The sequence below is a fragment of the Globicephala melas genome, chromosome 4 (assembly GCF_963455315.2).
Source record: "Globicephala melas chromosome 4, mGloMel1.2, whole genome shotgun sequence".
NCBI classification, from domain to species: Eukaryota; Metazoa; Chordata; class Mammalia; order Artiodactyla; family Delphinidae; genus Globicephala; species Globicephala melas.
This window is the reverse complement of record NC_083317.1, coordinates 107,721,825-107,741,594: the sequence shown is the minus strand read 5'-3', so window position 1 is coordinate 107,741,594 and position 19,770 is coordinate 107,721,825. Positions and strand designations below refer to the sequence as shown.

At 43.5% G+C, this 19,770-nt stretch overlaps 1 protein-coding gene across 2 annotated transcripts in view; it reads left to right on the top strand.

The window, feature by feature from the left end:
• KCNAB1 (potassium voltage-gated channel subfamily A regulatory beta subunit 1) overlaps positions 1–19,770 on the top strand; it is a 267,048-nt gene that overhangs the window by 243,494 nt on the left and 3,784 nt on the right. For both annotated transcript variants that reach the window (XM_030842399.2, XM_060298489.1), the window contains exons 9-13: positions 1,660–1,745; positions 2,411–2,531; positions 3,621–3,715; positions 11,066–11,186; positions 16,440–16,528. In XM_030842399.2, the coding sequence (XP_030698259.1) occupies positions 1,660–1,745; positions 2,411–2,531; positions 3,621–3,715; positions 11,066–11,186; positions 16,440–16,528 (512 nt within the window). The remainder of the gene's footprint in view (positions 1–1,659; positions 1,746–2,410; positions 2,532–3,620; positions 3,716–11,065; positions 11,187–16,439; positions 16,529–19,770) is intronic.

The following is a 19,770-nucleotide window of genomic DNA, read 5'->3' as shown; positions in this document are numbered from 1 at the left end:
GCATGGCCAAGCCACTGGCCAGTCCTGTGCTCATCTTACGTGATTACAGAATGGAGACAGGGGAGGCTCTCGGGCTCATTTTATTCTGTTAACCTCCTCAGTGTTTACCAACGTGTTTGATTTGCCCCAATATCCCCAACCCCCAGCATAGCAGACGCCCCATAAATCCTATTAACTGGATGAACATCTCAGCTCTGGATGAAACAGGATGTGAAAGGAAAGGGAACTAGCACAACAATGGAGATCTCCAAAGAGAGAATACTTTGGGGCAGAGATTTAAATAATGGCTTTAGACTTCCAGAAATTTTAGCACAGGTACTCATTTCCATTTGTATAATAAAAGGAAAGAAAAGGTTTCATATAACCTTTTGTATCTCATTTGCTTTATCAAGGGAGAACTATCTTCATAGATTTAGTTGCTGAGTAATAAACTGATATTTAGAAGTCTTTCTCCAAGAAAGAAAAATATTTTTCTTATAAGCCTAGTTCTACCTCTGTTGGGACTCTGGTGAGTAAAAGCATTCCCATCTTCCAAACAAAGAAACCAAGGGCAATTTTAAATGGTTTACGTAAGCCAAATAAGCAAGCAGGCTAAGAGCCTAACCCTCGCTGTCTCGTTCCAAATCCTGTCCCTGATCAATTAAGACAGTGATTGCTGGTGAGAAATAAAAGAAGAACACATCTACTCAACTTGAGTTTGAAGGACACGTAACCTACCAGATATTAGTGGGGCAAGAAAAGCCCGTGGCCTGCAACCCCTTGAAAATGTCAGATGACCTAGCATCCTGGGTATTTGGCTGGCCTGCTTTATAGAAGAAATCCAACCGTGTCTGTGACTTATCACTCAGTTGAACTTGAGGTTCTCCACGCTTCCTGGTTCTGCACCACATCAGCTGGTGCCAAGAAGATTAGCTCAGCTCCACCCCTCTGGGAAGGGGTTCATTCTCCTGTTTAGGAAATATGTCAAGCTGAAAGAGGCTGATGAGCAAGCAGGGCGGGGCCACACGCAGGCCCCAGTGAAATGCATGACATGGGTGTCTTAGAATGAACTTTGGTCCAAAGTGGTCAAGGACAGAGTAGCCCGTGCGGGCTGGGAGCCACTGTGGCTTTGGCTGTTTGTTCAGCATTTAATATGTTTATCTTTCTGCCAAACACATTGTTGTTGAGTCATCTCTATTAAACAGCCACCCTGAGTGAGTCTTAGCTCTGCAGATCCCACACACAGAGGCAGGCCTTCTTTCCCCAATGACCCTCCATTCTACAAAGTCAAAACAAATGCTTTCTCTCACTTCTCACTTTAGTGAGCGCTTAAGGTCCCCATGTTCTGAAAGAGGTGAATCATGTGTTCTTTTATCCAGCCAGGAACCCTGAAGCGATAAAAGTAAAGGAAGAATTTAAAGTGGTCATTCTGTTTTTAATATCATTTCATGTTGTTGCTGCAATCTGAATATGGAACATCAGTTTACCCAAAAGTACCAGCCACCTCCAAACTATCAATATTTTATGTTAGACTATTATGTTATCACCAGTGTCAAAGTAATTATATTAATCCAACAAATAACTGCATTAAATATCTAAGCTTTGGGCAGGAAAAGGAAAAAAAAAAGACTGTATAACTTTGAAAAGTATATGTAGTGCTAACTATTTGGCTTTCCATAGAAATCGTTCGAGCCATGACACATGTGATAAACCAAGGCATGGCAATGTACTGGGGAACCTCCCGCTGGAGTGCCATGGAGATCATGGTAATTTCATTCCTATTTTTAAATGGCCGTTGAGTACCTATTATTGTTTGTTAGATATCATGTGTAAGTTGTAAGATCTTTTGCAAACTTTCTTCACAATCACAATGGCACTAGAATTCTATGATCAATTCCATCAGTAATAGAGATGGATATGGGGGGTGGATCTCCTCAGCTCAGAATACAATAGGGAGGGTGCAGGTATCTAACAGGAATTGTGCTTTAGCATGTTCTCTGGTAGTAAGAGAGTAGATTTCTCAGCTAACGAGACATATAAACACAATATTCCAGGGTTTTTTTTTAATGTATTAAATAATGGTACTGTTCATAACATGCTAATTACAGATCATTTTTATATTATATATTAGTTAAGTTTTATTTCTTTAGGAACCTAGAAATAGTCAAACTATGTTTTCTTTGTAATAGTCCATAATTCATACTTTGACTAATTTTCCCTGGACCTTACTGATTCCAAAACCTCTCAAAGAATAATAAGGATTTCCTGCATTGGTATTTCTTAGTGAAATTGATGGTCATAACTTTGCTTACTATTTGGCAATCTACATTTTTCTTGGTTTGTATTGATTTCACCAAAATGAAATTTTTTCATGCATACAGCCTTATTTCTCATCAGATATAAATTCAGTTGCACTTTTATTTCTCCCTAGGAAGCCTACTCTGTAGCAAGACAATTCAACATGATCCCACCAGTCTGTGAACAAGCTGAGTACCATCTTTTCCAGAGAGAGAAAGTGGAGGTTCAGCTGCCAGAGCTCTACCATAAAATAGGTAATCTTCACAATCAAATTTACTGATTATTTTTAACAACAGGATGATCAGTGATCCAGAAAAAAATGTTACTGAAGTGCTTTCCTAAATGTTCCTAATTAACCTAGGGGTTGTCAGCAGTATGCATTCCAGAGACTGGAAGAATCAAAAGTGCCTGTATGTAACCTCCAGAGTATCACTCGTGACAGCCAAGCAGAGCTGTAAATTGTGACTGGTGTACAAGCTGTACTCAGTAGGTGTTCAAAAAATGCATATAGAATGAAGGGAAGAAACAATGAATAAACGTATTTTTCATAGGGTAGTCGCTCTAGCCAAGAATGCATCTCTGAGTGGATTGTGACTGCCTTTCCCAAAAATTATGGATTTGTACATCTGTATCTCCTACTTTGCCTAGAACTGAGTCAAAATGGGAATTCAAGAACGGCTGACAAGCCAGGGAAACATGTTTTTGTAGGTAGACATAATGACAAAGAGAGGGAAAAAATATATACACAACATGTACACGAGAATTTTGGGCATCAGAAAAACCTAAGTAAGCCACATTTTCAGGCGTACTTATTAAAACAGATTCCAGAGATAATTTTCTTCATAAGAAATGGGGGTTTACACGAGTGGGAAAATGCTGGGTAAGAAAAAAAGGATACAAAAGTTCAACAACAGCAATAACAATGGTTGTTATTGCTATCACTGCGTGTTTACTGTGCAGGGGGCGTTGTGCTCCTGCTTTGCACCAGGCACTATTAAGGCACTGAGTGAACAAGCGAAGAGCTGGATTTCTGTGCAAGCAAAAGTGTTTATCTCTGAGTGTAAAAAGAAACATAAATTTTGGTCATCCGAAAACTATGGATAAGCCACATTTTCAGGCTTGATTATATGGCCTGTTCCCCATAACCAACAGTGCACGTTTGGTAGGTTTATAAAAATGAAGCACGATTTGTAGATGCCTGAACTGTAATGAAAAGATTTATGCTGATATTAGCTCATGTATCTGGCCAGTTTTCCCCACAACTAACCAAGTCCTTTCTAAACACCCCGACACTTTTGATCCCAGTTTGCTGAAGTAACTTTTTAAGGTTTTTTCTTCTGTAGGCGTCGGAGCGATGACATGGTCTCCACTGGCCTGTGGCATCATCTCAGGAAAATATGGAAATGGGGTGCCTGAAAGTTCCAGGGCTTCACTGAAGGTATTTTCCTCCACCTCTAGGAAAGAGTCTGGGGATAGGAGCAAGGGAAAAAAGGAGATTGAACAGAACAGTTCTGCAGCAGCCTGTGGCTCCCTGGCTCAGGCCGAGTGTGGCCTTGGGCTGGCCGGTGTTCCCTGGCCAGCTCCCCAAGCCCTCTGGAGGTCTCTACTTCTGGTCAGGCATCAGTACAGAAAGTTCTCCTCTGGGGACCAGGGGAGATGCCCAATGACCTGGTTGGATTCATAGACTCGAATTCCTACACTAATTCTTATATTCAAGAAGGCATTTCATTCCTCCTTCGAAACTTAGGAAACGTAAAATCCCTTTTCTATGTAAGAGTATCTAATTTTACTTTTATTGACAAAACAAAATTTAAGCCATAGAGGTTTAATCCACATGTGGCAAACCGGTTGTAGTTGAATAGGTTTGAGTTCGGTTGACGTTTTTTAATATGTGAGCATGGGGAGTAAGGAGGGAGGGTTTGGGAAGCAGATACAGAGCCAAACCTCTGTCACGGGGGCTCAGGGCTGGCATTTGCAGAGATCAACTCCGGCTGCTCAGTCTTGCAGCTTAATTTCTTCTCTGAAGCATAAAGATATTTAAGATCATTGACATAAAGTTACCTCCATTTAGAAGATCTTGATGATTAATTTACTTGGAGGGTACTCCAAAATCTCTCCTTGTTAATAACAACATGTCTGTTTTTTAAAACTTGAGAGAATGTGTAATAACATTAGAATCACAAATTACTCTGTAATGTCTAGGGAGAGAACATAGGCATTTTCAAAATTCACACATGCCAAAGGCCCCAAAGAGGAAGCAGAAGTCTGACACAGCCTCTTGTCTCCATCAGCACAAAGTCAGCACAAGGACAACTCAAGTTAAGCCCAAACCAGCGACCTTTTAATCAGTGTGGCTGGAACCACCATGTGCTTCCCTAATCAGGACCTTCTCCAGACTCTAGGTCTATCACTTTTCTCTCTGCTGTATCAGTTGACCTATTAGCTTGTTTGTTCTCTAAGATAATACAACATAACTATTTCCTAAAACATGGTGACATGGTCCTGCTTCTAGTTTTGCATTATTACACTAATTATCCTAGAATATTATGTAGGGTCTTGTTTCTGAAAAATGGAAGGTTTTGAATAAGTCAGCAAAGAAAAACGAAAAGCATCTTAGGAAAGAAGGGATAAAAGGTGGATGGCAAGAAAAGAGTGAAGAAAGAGAAGCATTGAAAATTGTGATTTTGCTGAGCACCTACTATGTGCCAAGCACCGGGCTAAGTGTTTTTATTCATCTCCTTTTTTCCTCACAAAGATAAATGGATACAGATGGCTTTTAGCCAGTTGTAGCCAAGCATGTTGTCTTACATTCTTTCAGAGACTTTCTGAAAAACTCAAAGTGCTTCCATATATACCAGGTGTTTGTTCCAGACTATCCTTATAAGAGGGTAAACCTTTTCCAGATGCAGAAACTGAGCACAAAGAGATTAGATAACAATCCAACAGCATAAACTCATAATAGAAAAAGTTAAAAGTAGAACCCAGGTCTCCTGGCTCTCAGTGCATCTCCCTAAAGGCATTTTTATTTCCCTTCAAACTCAGGTTTCTAAAGGAGGAAGAAGTAGCTACTACACTGTATTTGAAGTATATGATTGGCTGATCTCCATCACTATTTGAGAAAAGCTTACAAACAGCTGAAAAGCTTTTAAAAATGCACTAACGAAAGGAGGAAAAGAAAAGGAGATGCAAAATATTTGAAGGTGACTAAGCCCAAAAGCAACCCGAAAAATATTTCTGTTGTTGACTTTTCAGCATCTGTTGAAACATCCTTAGCAATAAATAAGGACTCTCAACAGGTGAAAGGCAGCCAGTCACAAAGCACGCTTCTTTAGAGCTCTGCAAACCCTCAAGGCTTCTTAATTCATCAGTCCAAGTGCTTTCTGGACTAATATATGTACACTTAGAAAAACCACTTGAGTAACTAAAGCAAAAAATACTACTACTACTAATTATATACATATATATATATATATATATATATATATTTCAACCTTAAGATTGAATGAGAATTATAATAGTAAAAACATTTTTTAAAAAATAAAGACCTAGGCAAATAGATAAATAAGATGGCAACTTTCACCTTCCCCCAAAATAGAATAAATGGTTGGTATTTCACACTGGCTGTTTTAAGTTACACCAATAAAATAAGGTTGCTAATACTTTGTTTCTGCTATAAATATTGAACTAGATTTGAAGGATAAACTAACTGAGTGTGAAAAAATACCTATCTTTTAGAAGGTAGTACTGCCCAGGGGGTTTTCTGGGAGGCTGCATCTGGCCCACCACTGTTACAAAGACTTCTAAATCAGTGTCATCAGCACTGACTCACCGCTGAGCTAAACACCACTACTTCTTCATGCCTATCAGACATGTCCACGTGGCTGTCCCATGGGCATCTGTCATGCCTAATGGAATCTGTCCTCACTCCCCAGAATCTACATTTCCTTCTCATTTAACAATGCCTCCACCCATCCATCTGGTCATCCCAGTCAGAAGCCAAGGCATTATCTCAGCTGCCTCTTCTCCTCCCTCAGTCTTCTTCAGCGGGGCACTAACTCCTCCAGTCCACATGCTGACGCTCTGTGGTCCATTCCTTGTACCACCCTTGTTCAGATCTTCATCATTGCTTACTTGGTTTGCTGCATTAACCTCCCATCTGGACTCTCTGATTTCCCCCCCTCCCTTTTTCAGCTACCCACCAATTTTCTATTATCTATCTCAATTATGTGACCAATTATCTTTCTAAAAGATTAATCTGACTATATCGTAACCCTGCTTAAAATCCTTTAATGACTTCCCAATCACTGATTATAGGACAAAACCTAAAACCCACAAAAAGCATTCAAGGAAATACTCTTAAACCCGTTTTTCGTTCTTGTCTCTCCCCAAATCATATTACTTCATTTTTCACCCAAATGCACTGTACTCTTTTTTGCCTCCCCAAAATGCCCTTCTTTACATCCTGCTGTGGAAGCTCTCCTCATCCCTAAAGACAAATCTTGGTTGTCTTCACTCTGTGAAACCTGTCCTCACTTTATAAAACTCAGTTATTGGTACTTTCTTCTGTCATTCCATAAACACTTCTTACAGAGTCTTAGAATCCTCTGGCTGCAAGCAATAGAATGCAATTCAACCTAATTTAATCAAAGAAGGGAACGCATAGACAGACACTCCCTGGGAAGGATGGAGTGGGATGGCCTCAGGGGTGACTCCATCCATAGATTTGCACATCGTCGGGACTCTCCATCTCCTCTATTTCTCCCTGCATGTGAGTGTCATTTTCTTCTACTACAAGTGGGTCTTTTCCACGAGGCCAGGAGCAGGAATGCTGGTGACCGCAGACTTACATCCTTCAAGTCATGTAACCTGAGAGAAAAGAGACTTTTTCTTTATCAGCTTCAGTCCAGAGAAGACTGGCCAAGCTTGGGTCATGTGCCAACCTGATAAACCAATGACAGTGGCCCAAAGGATAAGGTGCTGTGACCAGCTCACGTCATGCACCTATGGTGACCTATTTCCCATAAAGAGGCAGTACAAACAAGGCTTCTGAGGAAATCACTGAGGGGGCAATCCAACTAAAAACAACACTTCTCAAGTTACCAGACAATGATTTGTGAGTACCTATAGGACAGAAACTGAAACTCACGTTAACTCATCACAGAGCCTGGCACATGCTAGGTACTCAATAAATGGTTCTTGAATGAGTGCAATGAGCCATAACTGAGGATCAACAAAGTCTGATCAAGAGACGAGGTGAGCAGCTTTTAAATAGAAATTTTAAATAGAAATGAAAAGTGCAATAAAATTTATGGACAGCTCTTCCCTACTGTTGGGAAAATACCTTATAGAAAAATCATAAAAATATGTACCCTTCTGTCAAAGGTAAACCGGAAACATGCAAACTGAACATAGATCAAAGTGGGTGGAGAGGGGCAGTCCAAGTACTCCAGGTGTTCATATTAAGAAACTAAGGATATTGCCCATTATGGTACAATTTCAGAAGGAAATTTTTTAGCTCCAGCATTTTACCTAGAGATTTTCACCTCAATAGTGAAGACTCTGCTGCTCTTTTGAGCCAAAGACTTCGATGTTTAGATAGAAATAGTCAGTGATCTTGAATGCTAAATTATTCTAGACAAGGCCCAGTAATGAAATGTGACTGATTCTGTCCATGGCTTTACAGTTGCTCCCTGAGTTCTAATCTACGATTAACTAACAGGCAACTGGGGGATTTGGGGCTGATCTCACAGACTAGTCCCACCCTGTTATGGCTACCTGTAATATGGGTGTCACACAGATAATGGTCACAGCAATAGGAGATGGCAAAGAAAGGGGCTTTTGGAAAATTTAAAGAATTTTGTGACATGTATAAAAGCAATAGCCCACTAATCTGTGGAGAAAAGCTCATTCAGTTGTTCCTTTGGCAAATATTTACTGAGCGTCTACTCAGTGCCGGGCCCTGTACTGAGGGCTGAGGATACAGGGACAGTCTCAATGTAACTCAGGGACTTGCTGGAGACAGACATGAGAAGGGGTGAATTATGAAACTATGTGGAATCCACAAGCACTGTGGAAGCATGCAGGGCTGCCAGCTGAGTTGTACTTCTTTAAGAAGGAAGTGTCTGTGCTCAATCTGAAAAATTGAAGAGATCTATCTTTATCCTGTGGAACCCTGGTTTCTCAGATCCCTTCCTCACCACCATATTGGCTGAGCCCCTCTGGGCCAACCACTGTGTCAAGACTGGAGATGTTGAGATGAACGAGAAGCCATCCCTGCCTTCCACTAACTTAGAAAGAACAATCAACATGTAATCAAACCACTGCAGGAATAGGATTAAGCAAGTGGAATGGAAGATGAAATTTCATCTTCTGATTCGTGGATTACTGCCCACAGTCAACAAGTTGGGTTTATTATTGCATACAACCACACCCACCACCAACCTTCTTACCAAAAACAGTTTCACTTCCATAGTTAATTAATATTTTAGTTAAGCCTCATCTCCTCCTTATGCTAACATTTTCCTACTTGTAAAGCAGTTAAAGTTATGTATTTCCAAAACACATTTGTTTCCTTTGGTATGAGGAAAGCAGTAGAAATACTATGCATCTACTTTTTAAAAACCCTAACCTAGGGGCTTCCCTGGTGGCACAGTGGTTGAGAGTCCGCCTGCCGATGCCGGGGACGCGGGTTCGTGCCCCGGTCCGGGAAGATCTGGGAAGATCCCACATGCCGCGGAGCGGCTGGGCCTGTGAGCCATGGCTGCTGAGCCTGCATGTCTGGAGCCTGTGCTCCGCAACAGGAGAGGCCACAATGGTGAGAGGCCTGCGTACCGCAAAAAAAAAAAAAAAAACCCTAACCTGCTTATGTTTTCCAGTGATTAGAGTGAGATTTATGTTGAGGGTGGGAAGAAAGGTACTCAATAAATGAATGTTTGGTATTTGTTACTTTTAGAAATCTTCCTAAAGATTGATGAATCAGTCAATCTTCATGTGTGTGGTATATGTTGAAACCTCAGGAACTCTCCTAGTTCTAATAAAAAGCAATTGTTCAAGAAGCACTTGGCTATTGGTTTTCAACCGTGGTTGTTTTTTTTTTTTTCATTTGAATAACATTCAGAGATACTCATCCTCTGAAAAATGTTATGAAACTAAAGTGCGGATCGGTGATGTTTTTCCCCTTGAGGACAGTAGAAGTAAGTTCAGGGGCTCTCTGATGTACCCAGCATGCTGCCAGGGAAGGCTGCTCGGCCCCCATCACGGTGCTCATTGCTCCTAACTGTCCACCTACCTCATCACCACTGGCACCAGCCGTCATCTCTGGAGAGATGCTCAAGGCCACACTTCCTGCTGGAGGAAGCTAAGGTCTCCGGAGCCGAGACTGGGAAAACTCTTGGCCATCTCTCTAAGCAAGCTTCATGTGAGGAGCCAGACCATAAGCCTCTGAGATCTAGGAGGAGAACAGAACTGGGGCTGCTTGTTGTTTTTTCTTTTCATATCTGCAAAATCATTCCAAAAATCATAACAAAACATAATGCGGTTTTTTTCTTTGGAAATACTGTCTTAGAATGATGAAAAAAATACTTAAAAAAAACAAAAGCCAGCAGCCCATTGAAATCATATGGGTGGAGATTTTGTGATGATTGCCCAGCTTTCCACTGCCTTTGGGAAGGTAAAGGTCTGTGGTGGTAATTATGTCATGAACGCATGCAATGGAGAAAGTCTACGTTGCCACACAGGGAGATGGTTTTTATTATTGTCACTAAAACAGACTAACCGATTCTTACAAATATTCTTTTCCTTTGGGTGTTGCTGCATAGTGCTAGCTTTGTACGTAAGGGTCTATTGTTCCTTGTTTCATAGTAAGAGCAGAACCTTCTGAAAAATAGGGCATTGAGAAATTCTAAAATATTCTTTTTCTTATATTTAGGAAATCAGGCTCACTTCATAGTCTACATCAGGGTCAGTCTCTTCTCAGAGGTTTTAAAGATTAGTTTCTCATTTACCTTTTTAAGTTCCCTTGCCTTTTTAAGTTTCAAACGTTATACAAAAGGTAATACACGTTTGAGAAAGTGTTTATCCACTTTAAAACTTTAAAATGGGACTTCTCTGGTGGTCCAGTGGTTAAGACTCTGCGCTTCCACTGCAGGGGGCACAGGTTCCATCCCTGGTCGGGGAAGTTCCAAATGCCTCGTGGTGTGACTTTAAAATGTACTCAGTACCTATCAGTTATACCATTCACATCTGCTTCTAGGAGGAGCAGAGAAAGCTAACAATAAAACACTATTATAAGAATACTGAAGAGACTAGGAGTAAATTGAAGGCAAGAGGGAGAAGGATAGTTACAGCAGGAAATGTAAGATAATGACTTCCTTTGAGAAGAAAGCTTGGCACCCAACTTCCTTGACAACAAGGAAACATAATAGACCCTGGTGAAATGTAAATGCCTTTTTTCCCCTACATTCTAAGGGCTATTGCAATATGAAACATCATGTCCAGATGGGATCTAATTGATTATATGTTAGGATTTTAACAACTTTTGTGCGTGTCGATGGATCTGAATGGTGAGTTTTAGTCAAAATCAATCTGTCTTGAATCAGTAAACAAAGAAGGAGACGGTGGGGAACATTTCCTTGCATGAAGACATAGGCATCCTTGTCACCATCAAACAGAAAGGTCAGAGCCAAGAAGATTGAGGAATTCACCATGAGGCTCTTACATTTTATTGAATTAACAATCTGCATCAAACCCTTACCAGACATTAATATTTAAATGTTCTTCTTATCTCTAGTGCTACCAGTGGTTGAAGGAAAGGATTGTGAGTGAAGAAGGGAGAAAACAGCAAAACAAGCTGAAAGACCTTTCCCCGATTGCGGAGCGTCTGGGATGCACGCTACCTCAGCTAGCCGTGGGTGAGAAAGTCACTTGGGAGGGGAAGCCTTGCTGGATCACGGAAAATGAAATCATTCTCTATTGCTGATCCACATCTCTTGCATAATAACATACCTATTGCAGGGGCAGATGATCTCTGAAGCATAGACTCCTGGTTCATGCTATCTAAAATGAGACATAGCATTAGATAGGTTTTTCAGAGTTCCCTAGAGTAGTTCCACATGCTGAAACACTTTTCTTACTTCCTTCTCCTTTCCCTTATAACGCAGTTTAAACAAGAACACGTCAGTGAAAACGCACACATCCTCACAGTGTCAAGGGTGAGCACCCCTGATCTGTGTAGTGACATCCGTTGCTTCTGGTTCAATTTTCCATCCCCGTCGAAGGTAAGGCGGGTTTGGTGAGAGGCTGAGGAGCAGGGCTGCGAGCGTGGCCAAGGCTACTGCCACATGGAAGGCCTATCCCATGGGAGCAGCGTCACCGCGAAACTTCCAGAGCCACGACAGTGGCTCTTCCGACATAGTGGAGTCAATGAAAGGTCACAGTCACGGGTAACAATTGAAAGCCACGTTGCACCAGAACCGTCCTGTAGAAATATAACGTGCACCATGCGTTTAATCTTTAAATTTCCAGTGGCCATATTAAAATAGTAAAATGGAAATAGGTGAAATTAATTTTTAAATGGATTTTATTTAACCCAATATAGCCAACATATTATCATTTTTAACATGTAATAAATATAAAAAGTTACTGAGATATGTCACACTCTATTTTTCATACTAAGTCTTCAAAATCCAGAGTGTATTTTACACCTACAGCACATGTCAATTCAGGCTAAACACACTCCTGGGTTCAATAGCCACAAGTGGCTAGAGACTAGGGATTAGACAGAAAAGCATTTAAACTTCCAGTTCCCTTGCTGGAGAGTATCTGCCAGGCTCTGTGATGAGCTCTTTAATGCTCATCTTGTCTCCTTAATCGTGGGTCCCGCGAGGTGTATACTAATCGAGGTGTATACTAATCGTAGCCCTATCTTACAGATGTTAATGGAGTTTTGCTACTATTATCTTCACTTTACAAATGAAGAAGAGGCTGAAGAGAAAAGAATTCATGTGGTAGCTATGAGAAAAGAATAAAATGGGTATAGAGTCTAGAAAAACTCCTAAGGATTAAAAAATAGCAGGAATTGGGACAAATCAGATACAGTGAGCCAACGAGATAAAAAGCTCAAGATAAGTTCTATGCAAATAAAATAAAAGGATATTTGTTAGATGCTTGACTCTTCTGAGGCTGGAAGGCAGGAAAATGGTAGCTGCAGTTAATAGTCACAGAAAGATGGAAACGGGAGACGGTTTTAGGAGGGAAATACCAGTTACCTAAGTATATGTGTAACTATTGCTGTAATCCTTTCTTCCAAAAAACAAAAAAACAAAGATTATATTTAATGTGATTAGTTAGCATGGCTGCTACTATGGCTTTAATGAGCCCAGTAAAAGGTATTAGCTATCGACCATTAGCAAGTTATTTAACCTGATTATCAATTTTCTCATCTGTAAAATGGGTATAGTAGTATATATCTTACAAACTTGTTGAGCAAAAGGAAATTATGTATGTAAAGAAAAGAGTAGGTGCTCAGTAACTGGTGAAGATAAGGATGAAGATGATGTTTTTGCAAAGAATTAGACACCCTCTGCTGAAACTCTGTCCACTCCTAGCTGTCATATATGGTCAGAGGCACAAGCACAAAGAGAAACACCTATTCTTAAACCATAGCCATAAATACAATCTTTAGGTGGTAACAAGAAAGCAAGTATTGAATCTAGCTCTGAAAGAGATAGAAGAACACTGTCTTTCTAAAGAGAAAATCTTTACAACATTTAGACTTTCACTGGATGTCAGATGTACATGACTCTTTACAGAGTCTGAGTTTAAATTAAAACGTGCTTTGTTTCTCCTTTTCCTCCCTCTGTGCCCCCAGATGTCTTTCTCGCCTGTCATTTTTTTCTTTTCTTTGTAAACAGGTAGTTTTGTTTTTAACCACAGAACTCTCAAACCAAGAGGGAAATTATTTCCAGGCATATTACCTTTGATCTGCTAGAAGCGTGTCGGGGGAGGGGAGATCCTCGGGCAGGAAACAAACTACTTCAACCCAACTGTGGGCTGGTGCCCGTGTCTCACGCCTGCAAGGAGCCAGCATTCACACCTTGCTCATAGACACTCTGGATGTGCCTGTGGGGGACCCTTGAGTAGATGCTAAATACCTGGAATCGTCTACGTTCCCTCTGGCCTTGGCCAGCTCTACCCAGTGGGTTCTCCTACATGGCCCAGCAGCCCATGGGGGAATCATGTGTTGCTGGCATCAGGTAGTTTATGGGCAATAATTCTCTCAGTGCCCTGCTTTGCCCTCAGAACTTCCACTAGTGCCAAAAAAGAGTTCTAAGTGCAAAGTAGGAAATAAGGCAGCCAAAAAAAGAAAATAGAAAGAAAAAGCCCAGGATCACTTGGCTTCTTGCCTTCATAGAGCATTATTTTTCCCACGTGGAAGGATTTAGTGATTGCCTTAAAAGGTCTGAGTGTGGTAACAGCTTAACAGTAGCAGTTGACAGCATGGCCTGACCAAATGGGGGCAGAAGAAGAGGTGTTCAGGGATGTCCATCAATCATCCACGTCTCCGTTTATTCAACAAACATCTAATGAGCACCTACTATGTGCAGGTGCTGGGCCGGGTGCTGAGCATCCAACTGCAAATAACACACACCTCACAGTCTGGTGGGCAAGTCAAGAAATAACAGATAATTTTAATATAGTGTGAGAGTAAAATAATTGAGAAGGGCAGGGTGGGCCGGAGGCAGGGGTGGGGGGTGGGTTTGGAAGTAAAATGTAGGAGCTCCCAACCCGGCCTGGGACTCAGGGAAGGACTTTAGGAGAAGGCGGTGCCCACGAGGAATCCCAGATGATGAGTAGATATTAGTGAGGCAAAGGAAGGGAGGAGGCAAAGGGACATTCCAGACCCAGGGGACCGCTTGAGCCAAGGGCTTGGGGAGGAGAAACACAGCATGATATTTGGGGTCGGAGAGGATTTACAAATAGTGCTGTTGGAGCACTAAGTTCAAGGCAGGGAGTGAGGAGACCGGAAGCTGGAGTGGAGGGCTTTCTAGTAAGGTTTGAGAAGTGAGAGCTTCACCTCACAGGACCAGGATCCCGTCAGGCACACGTTAAAGAATGTTTAGCAGGCAAGTGACTTGAACAGATTTGTATCTGGAGAAGCTACTGCTGGATGTGTGCGGGGTAGGCAGGGACAATCCAAACAAGATGTAGGAAAACCAGTTGTGCAGGAGAGACGGTGAGGGCCTGAGGAAGTGGACAGTTGAACCAGAGCAGTGATTCTCCAAGTGTGTTCCCATATCCACACACTGGAATACTATTCCGCAATAAAAGAAATGATATACTGACCCATGCTATAACATGGATGAACCACACAGACATTATGCTAAGTGAAAGAAGTCAGACACAAAAGACGTACTCCATGATTCCATTTAGGTGAAATGTCCAGAAATAATAAATCCATAGGGGCACAAAGTAGATGAGTGGTTTCCTTGGGTTGGGGGTAGAAATGGGATTAACTGTGAATGGGTATGAAGGATCTTATTGGGATGATGGGAATGTTCTAAAACTGGATTTTAAATGGTGATGATTGCACACATGATAAATGTATGAAAAATTATTGAATTGTATACCTAAAATGGGTACATTTTACCTCAATAAAGTTGTTTAAAAAAAAAAGAGTACCTGTACCGGCAGCATCAGCATCACCTGGGAACTTGTCAGAAATGCAGATCCTCAGGCCCCACTCCAGACGTTCTGGGTCAGAAACGCAAGGTGAAGCACTGAGTAATCAATGTTTCACAGGCCCTCCAGGTGACTGAGGCATGCTAAAATTTGAGAACTACTGGATTAGAGAAATATTTAGGAAGGACAATCAACTAGATGACAATTAAAAGGGAATGTGGGATCAGAAAAGGACAGTGCCCAAGGATAACTCCCAGGTTTCTGGTTTGGGAGGCCAAGTTACTGGTGATGCCACCAAATGAGATTGGTAACCCAAGAGGGACAGGCTTATTAGTTAAGTAGCAAGAAGTTCACAGTGGCTGTGGGGTGTCTAGCAGGGACATCCAGCAGACACTGCATCCCTGGGCCTAGAGCAATATCTAGTTCCAGGCAGGTACAAACTGCAAAGTCTACTTGAACCACAGGGAGTTTCCTGGGCACCCTGGCTTCTGACATGGTGAGAAGGGGACTGGGATGTGAGGGGGATGCAGGGAGTCTCATCGGGCCTTTTACAAGTTTAAGAGGAGAAGGGTAGGGTGGCAGCTACACAGGTATGAAGGGCCTGAGGAGGCTTATTTTAGAATGGGAGAAATTTGATTATGCCTTCTTGATAAAGAGAAAGAGGATAGTAAGAAATCAAACATCCAGGAGAGCAAGAGAGGGGGAGAAATAATGGATGAATCAAATCCAAGAAAAGGCAAAAGGAATGGGACCAGGGCAGAGTTTGGCTTTGAACAGACAGCACCCCATAGCCTCTGAAACTGGAGTATGAGTGTGTGTACTTGTGTCCGTAGGTGAGTGGGAAATTAAGGAATATGCTACCTGAGGGACTCAATTTTCTACATAAAGTAGGCAACTAGGCCATCTGCTGAGAGGGAGGAGGCCTGGGTTGAAGAGGGTTTAAGGGTAGAGGTTGCTAGAGGCAGAGGAGGGGTGAGGGGTTTGAGGGCTGGTGAGAGAGACGGTCTCCCCAGAATGAACCTCGCATCAGGAAGAAAGGCAGGTCCAGAGAGGGCTGACAGGTCAGTGGAGACAGAGGACACAGGTACCCAGAATCTACATGGACTCTATGTAACAGATGAGGGGAAAGTGAGAGCATGAATGAGATGGAAAAGACAGATGCAAACAGGAATCCAGACGTTCGCCCAGGAGCAGTGTCAGGTGTCTTCAGGAACAAGACAGTGTTCCTGGGCTGGGCAGCTAGACTGGATGCCCCAGTTGTGGGGCAGAGGAGCCCTAGGCCCACAGTTCACGTGCACGGATTCTACCGAGTCCTCCACACAACAGGGGTTGCTGCTGACGTTTTTAATCCTGGAGCATGCTGTCCATCCTCCCCCCAAATTAATATGTTTTGGTTGTGACAACGGAAGCTACAAATGGTGTGTGCAAACTCATCAACAGTCAGAAGTGCTTTGACTTCCTGACCGACTGCTCTCTCTTCCCAGCGTGGTGCCTGAGAAACGAGGGTGTGAGTTCCGTGCTCCTGGGATCATCCACTCCTGAACAACTCATTGAAAACCTCGGTGCCATTCAGGCAAGTACTGCAGCCCTTTCCAACCAACTCCAGGGAATTTCCTGGTGCCTTTGAAGACGCCCCCAGGCAGTGTCCCATCTCCCCACCTCTGTCCTTCATTGTGTCACAGCTGAGTTGCATGAAAGCCCCTAATATAGGGAATAGGCTACCTGTTCCTAGATAGGGGAAGAAGGGAAATGGGGACAAAGGCAAAAGAAGCAACAGAACTTTCACAGTATGTGGATCCAGGGATGTCCTCTGTTGATTAACAGGCAGTCTCCTCCGGGCTCATTTCTCAGGATGGCTTGTGTCTGTGGGACAGTGTATTCTATGACCCAAGCAATGTTACACCTGACGACTGGGTTCCCAGGTCGAACCACACAAGCCTGCCTAATAACCAGCTTGAAATGTAGTAGCCGTAGGACAATATCCACACATCATGTATTTACTTTTTTCCCCACAAATATTTATTGCCAGTCTACAGTGTGCCAGGCCCCCCATTTCTGCTCTCCTAGCATCCTGGATCTCTCTCCCCATCACAGCACTTACGATAACATAGTATAATCGCCTGTCTCCCCTGAGGTCAGAGACTTGTGTCTTTCTTGCTTCTCCACTGATTTTCCAGTTCCTAGACTCTATGGCCCTTAGTCAACACTCAAGAAATACCTATTGAATGAATGAATGTTTGACACTTTTAAGACAAATAGGCTCAGAATTCCAGGATCACATCTCCCTAACAGCAATTTCAGGAGCGCCCACCCCCATTCCCTCCCCTGCAGGGATTGCTAGGCCTGGAGGGAGCCTGCAGCTGTACCTGGGGAGCCTGTAAGGCAGCAGGAGGGGAAGTGGGAGAGAGATGTTCCTGGGAGTTCTGAGGAGAGGGTGGAGGTTGGTGGCTGTGGTGACCATCCCCTGCCCCCAAAGGTCACATCTCGGTCCTGAGCCTGCCCCACTCTCAGCCCAGCCAGAGGCTGCAGGAACGAGCTCCTCCACTGCTCTTGCCGTAGCTGTATCACCTGCCCAAACAGAAGTGCCTCACAGCTTCTCCCCTGTCCATCTGTCCCCGAAACCAGCACTTAGCCCTGTTACCTCTCCCAGAAGGAAGTAGATGGAGGTGGGGACAAGCTTGATTAAACTTAAAATTTTAAAAAATCCTTTTGAAGAATAGCCTCGAATATGCTGGCAGATAAACGGTGCAGACCTCCTTCTCTACCATCACCTTTCTTAGGGCTGTGCAGCTGGGTGATCATCTCTGCCTCTCAGCTTCTGAGAATTCCTCCCAGATTGTGGGGTTCCCTGTCCCTGCTCCCTCTTAAGAAAGCCTCCCCACCTTTTCTTATTTTCACTTGTGCTCTGGGAACAGATAAAGGCTCCGCAATGACGAGGAGGAAACGGGAACAGTCTATACACAAAAGCACTGAAATGCAACCCAGTGATTTCAATTCCACTAATACTCATTGAGTGCTTATTCTGCGTCTGGCACCATGCTAGGCAGAGAGTGTTCCGAGATAAGCACAGGACGGTGCCCTCAAGAGCTCACGGGCTGCCTGAGAAAGAGGGAATTAAGACTCACTCTTCTATCCCGTGGTTCATTCAGGAGATCTCTGAGAGCTTACTCTGTACTCAGCACTGGGGACACCACAGGAAACCAGAAAGATATTACCCAACCTTCAAGGAGCTTATATTCCAGTGGCAGAGGCACATGATAAAGAAACATACAAAATAATTTCAAGTGAGAAGGTTTACTAAGTAACTAAAGATGGTATTGTAATAGAGACTAACTGGGAAATGAGTGAGCCCACTTTAGATAATGTCCTTGCCAAAAGCTCCTCTGGGATATGCTTATTCTGAAGCCTTCAAGTGGAGGATGCAGCACGTGAAAAGCCCTGGAAGGAGCAGACACACAGAAGAGCAGTACAAAGGCCCTGAGACGCAGACGCACTTGGCTTTTTCCAGGAAGCACCAGCCTAAGGCGAATGTGGTCAACATGCAGTGAGCATAAAGGACGGTGGGCGCGGGCAGGGGACAGGTCACACGGAACACTAGAGAAGTCATAATTTTGTTCTACTCACAGCAAATCCTTTGGAGGGTTTTAAGAGGAGGAAGATTGCTTTGGCTGTTGTGTGAAAAGCAGAATGAAGAAAGGCAAGGACAGGTTGTCCGGGTGACGGGTGATGGTGGCTTGGACTAGCAAGGATGGTGGCCATGAAGGTCAAGGAGTCTGTAGGTTTTGGAAAGAGAGGCATGACTTGCAGATGGCTTGGCAAGAAAAAGGATTCCTGTCAGCTAATAGAGTGATGGCTGCCATTCCAAGGGGGGACTCACACTGCCTGGGACGGTAAAAAAGAGAAAAGGTAGTTCCTGGGCTGTGGCAATACTCCAGGTAGCCAAAGATAACATTTCAGAGGAAAACTGAGGCAGTCATCTTGCCAAAGCACTTCCTCCCTAGCAAGGCTCTGGCTGGTGGCACGATGGGGCTTCCATGCGCAAAGGGTAAGAGAAAAGGGATGTTGTCCAAGCAGGGAGGCTGCTACCAGGAGGGTTTACCTTCCCTTTTCCCTTTCTACTCCACCTCCCGTGAGCCCAGCGCCACAGATTCCACCCTTGGCAGGCTGTAACCGGGCCCCTTGATGTGGAGAGAGTAGATTGTGTGGCTGGGGGCTCCCTGCAGCAGTTGGTGGGACTGGATAGAAAGAGTGCAGTGCCAGCATCTATAAGGAAAAGAAGTTTCTAATGGGCACAGGAAGGCAGCTGCTCCAAGAAGTGAATGTGCCTAACGTGAGCATAAACTGGAGAGGCATTTATAAATCAGAGCCTCAAGAGATGAGAGGCTGGAGAGGAGCCACAGCTGCAGGCAGCCCATCACCTGCACAGGTCCCCACCCTCCAGCCTTAAAGCACCTCGAGGCTCCCCACCATCCACTCAGAGAAGTCCAGGCTCCTCAGCAGTCGGGCCTTCCCGTCCACGGCTCATCTCCCCTCCCCTCCCTTCCCTGGGATCCTAATCCCCAGAATAGTGGCCCTCCTCCTGCAAAGTGTCCACCACCCCAGGCTGGCCAAATCCGGCTCCATCCCCAAGGTCCATCTTGACAGTGACCCAGTCCTGGGAGAGCTCCCCTAATGCCTCCAGCCGGCAACGCTAGCCAGACCTCCCCTCACCCGCCAATTACTGCAGTCAGGATACTACTACGCGTGCAATTTGCTAGCTCATGGGATGTTTGTGTGACCTGCAGCGACGAAAATGTTTTAAAACAGTTGCCAACA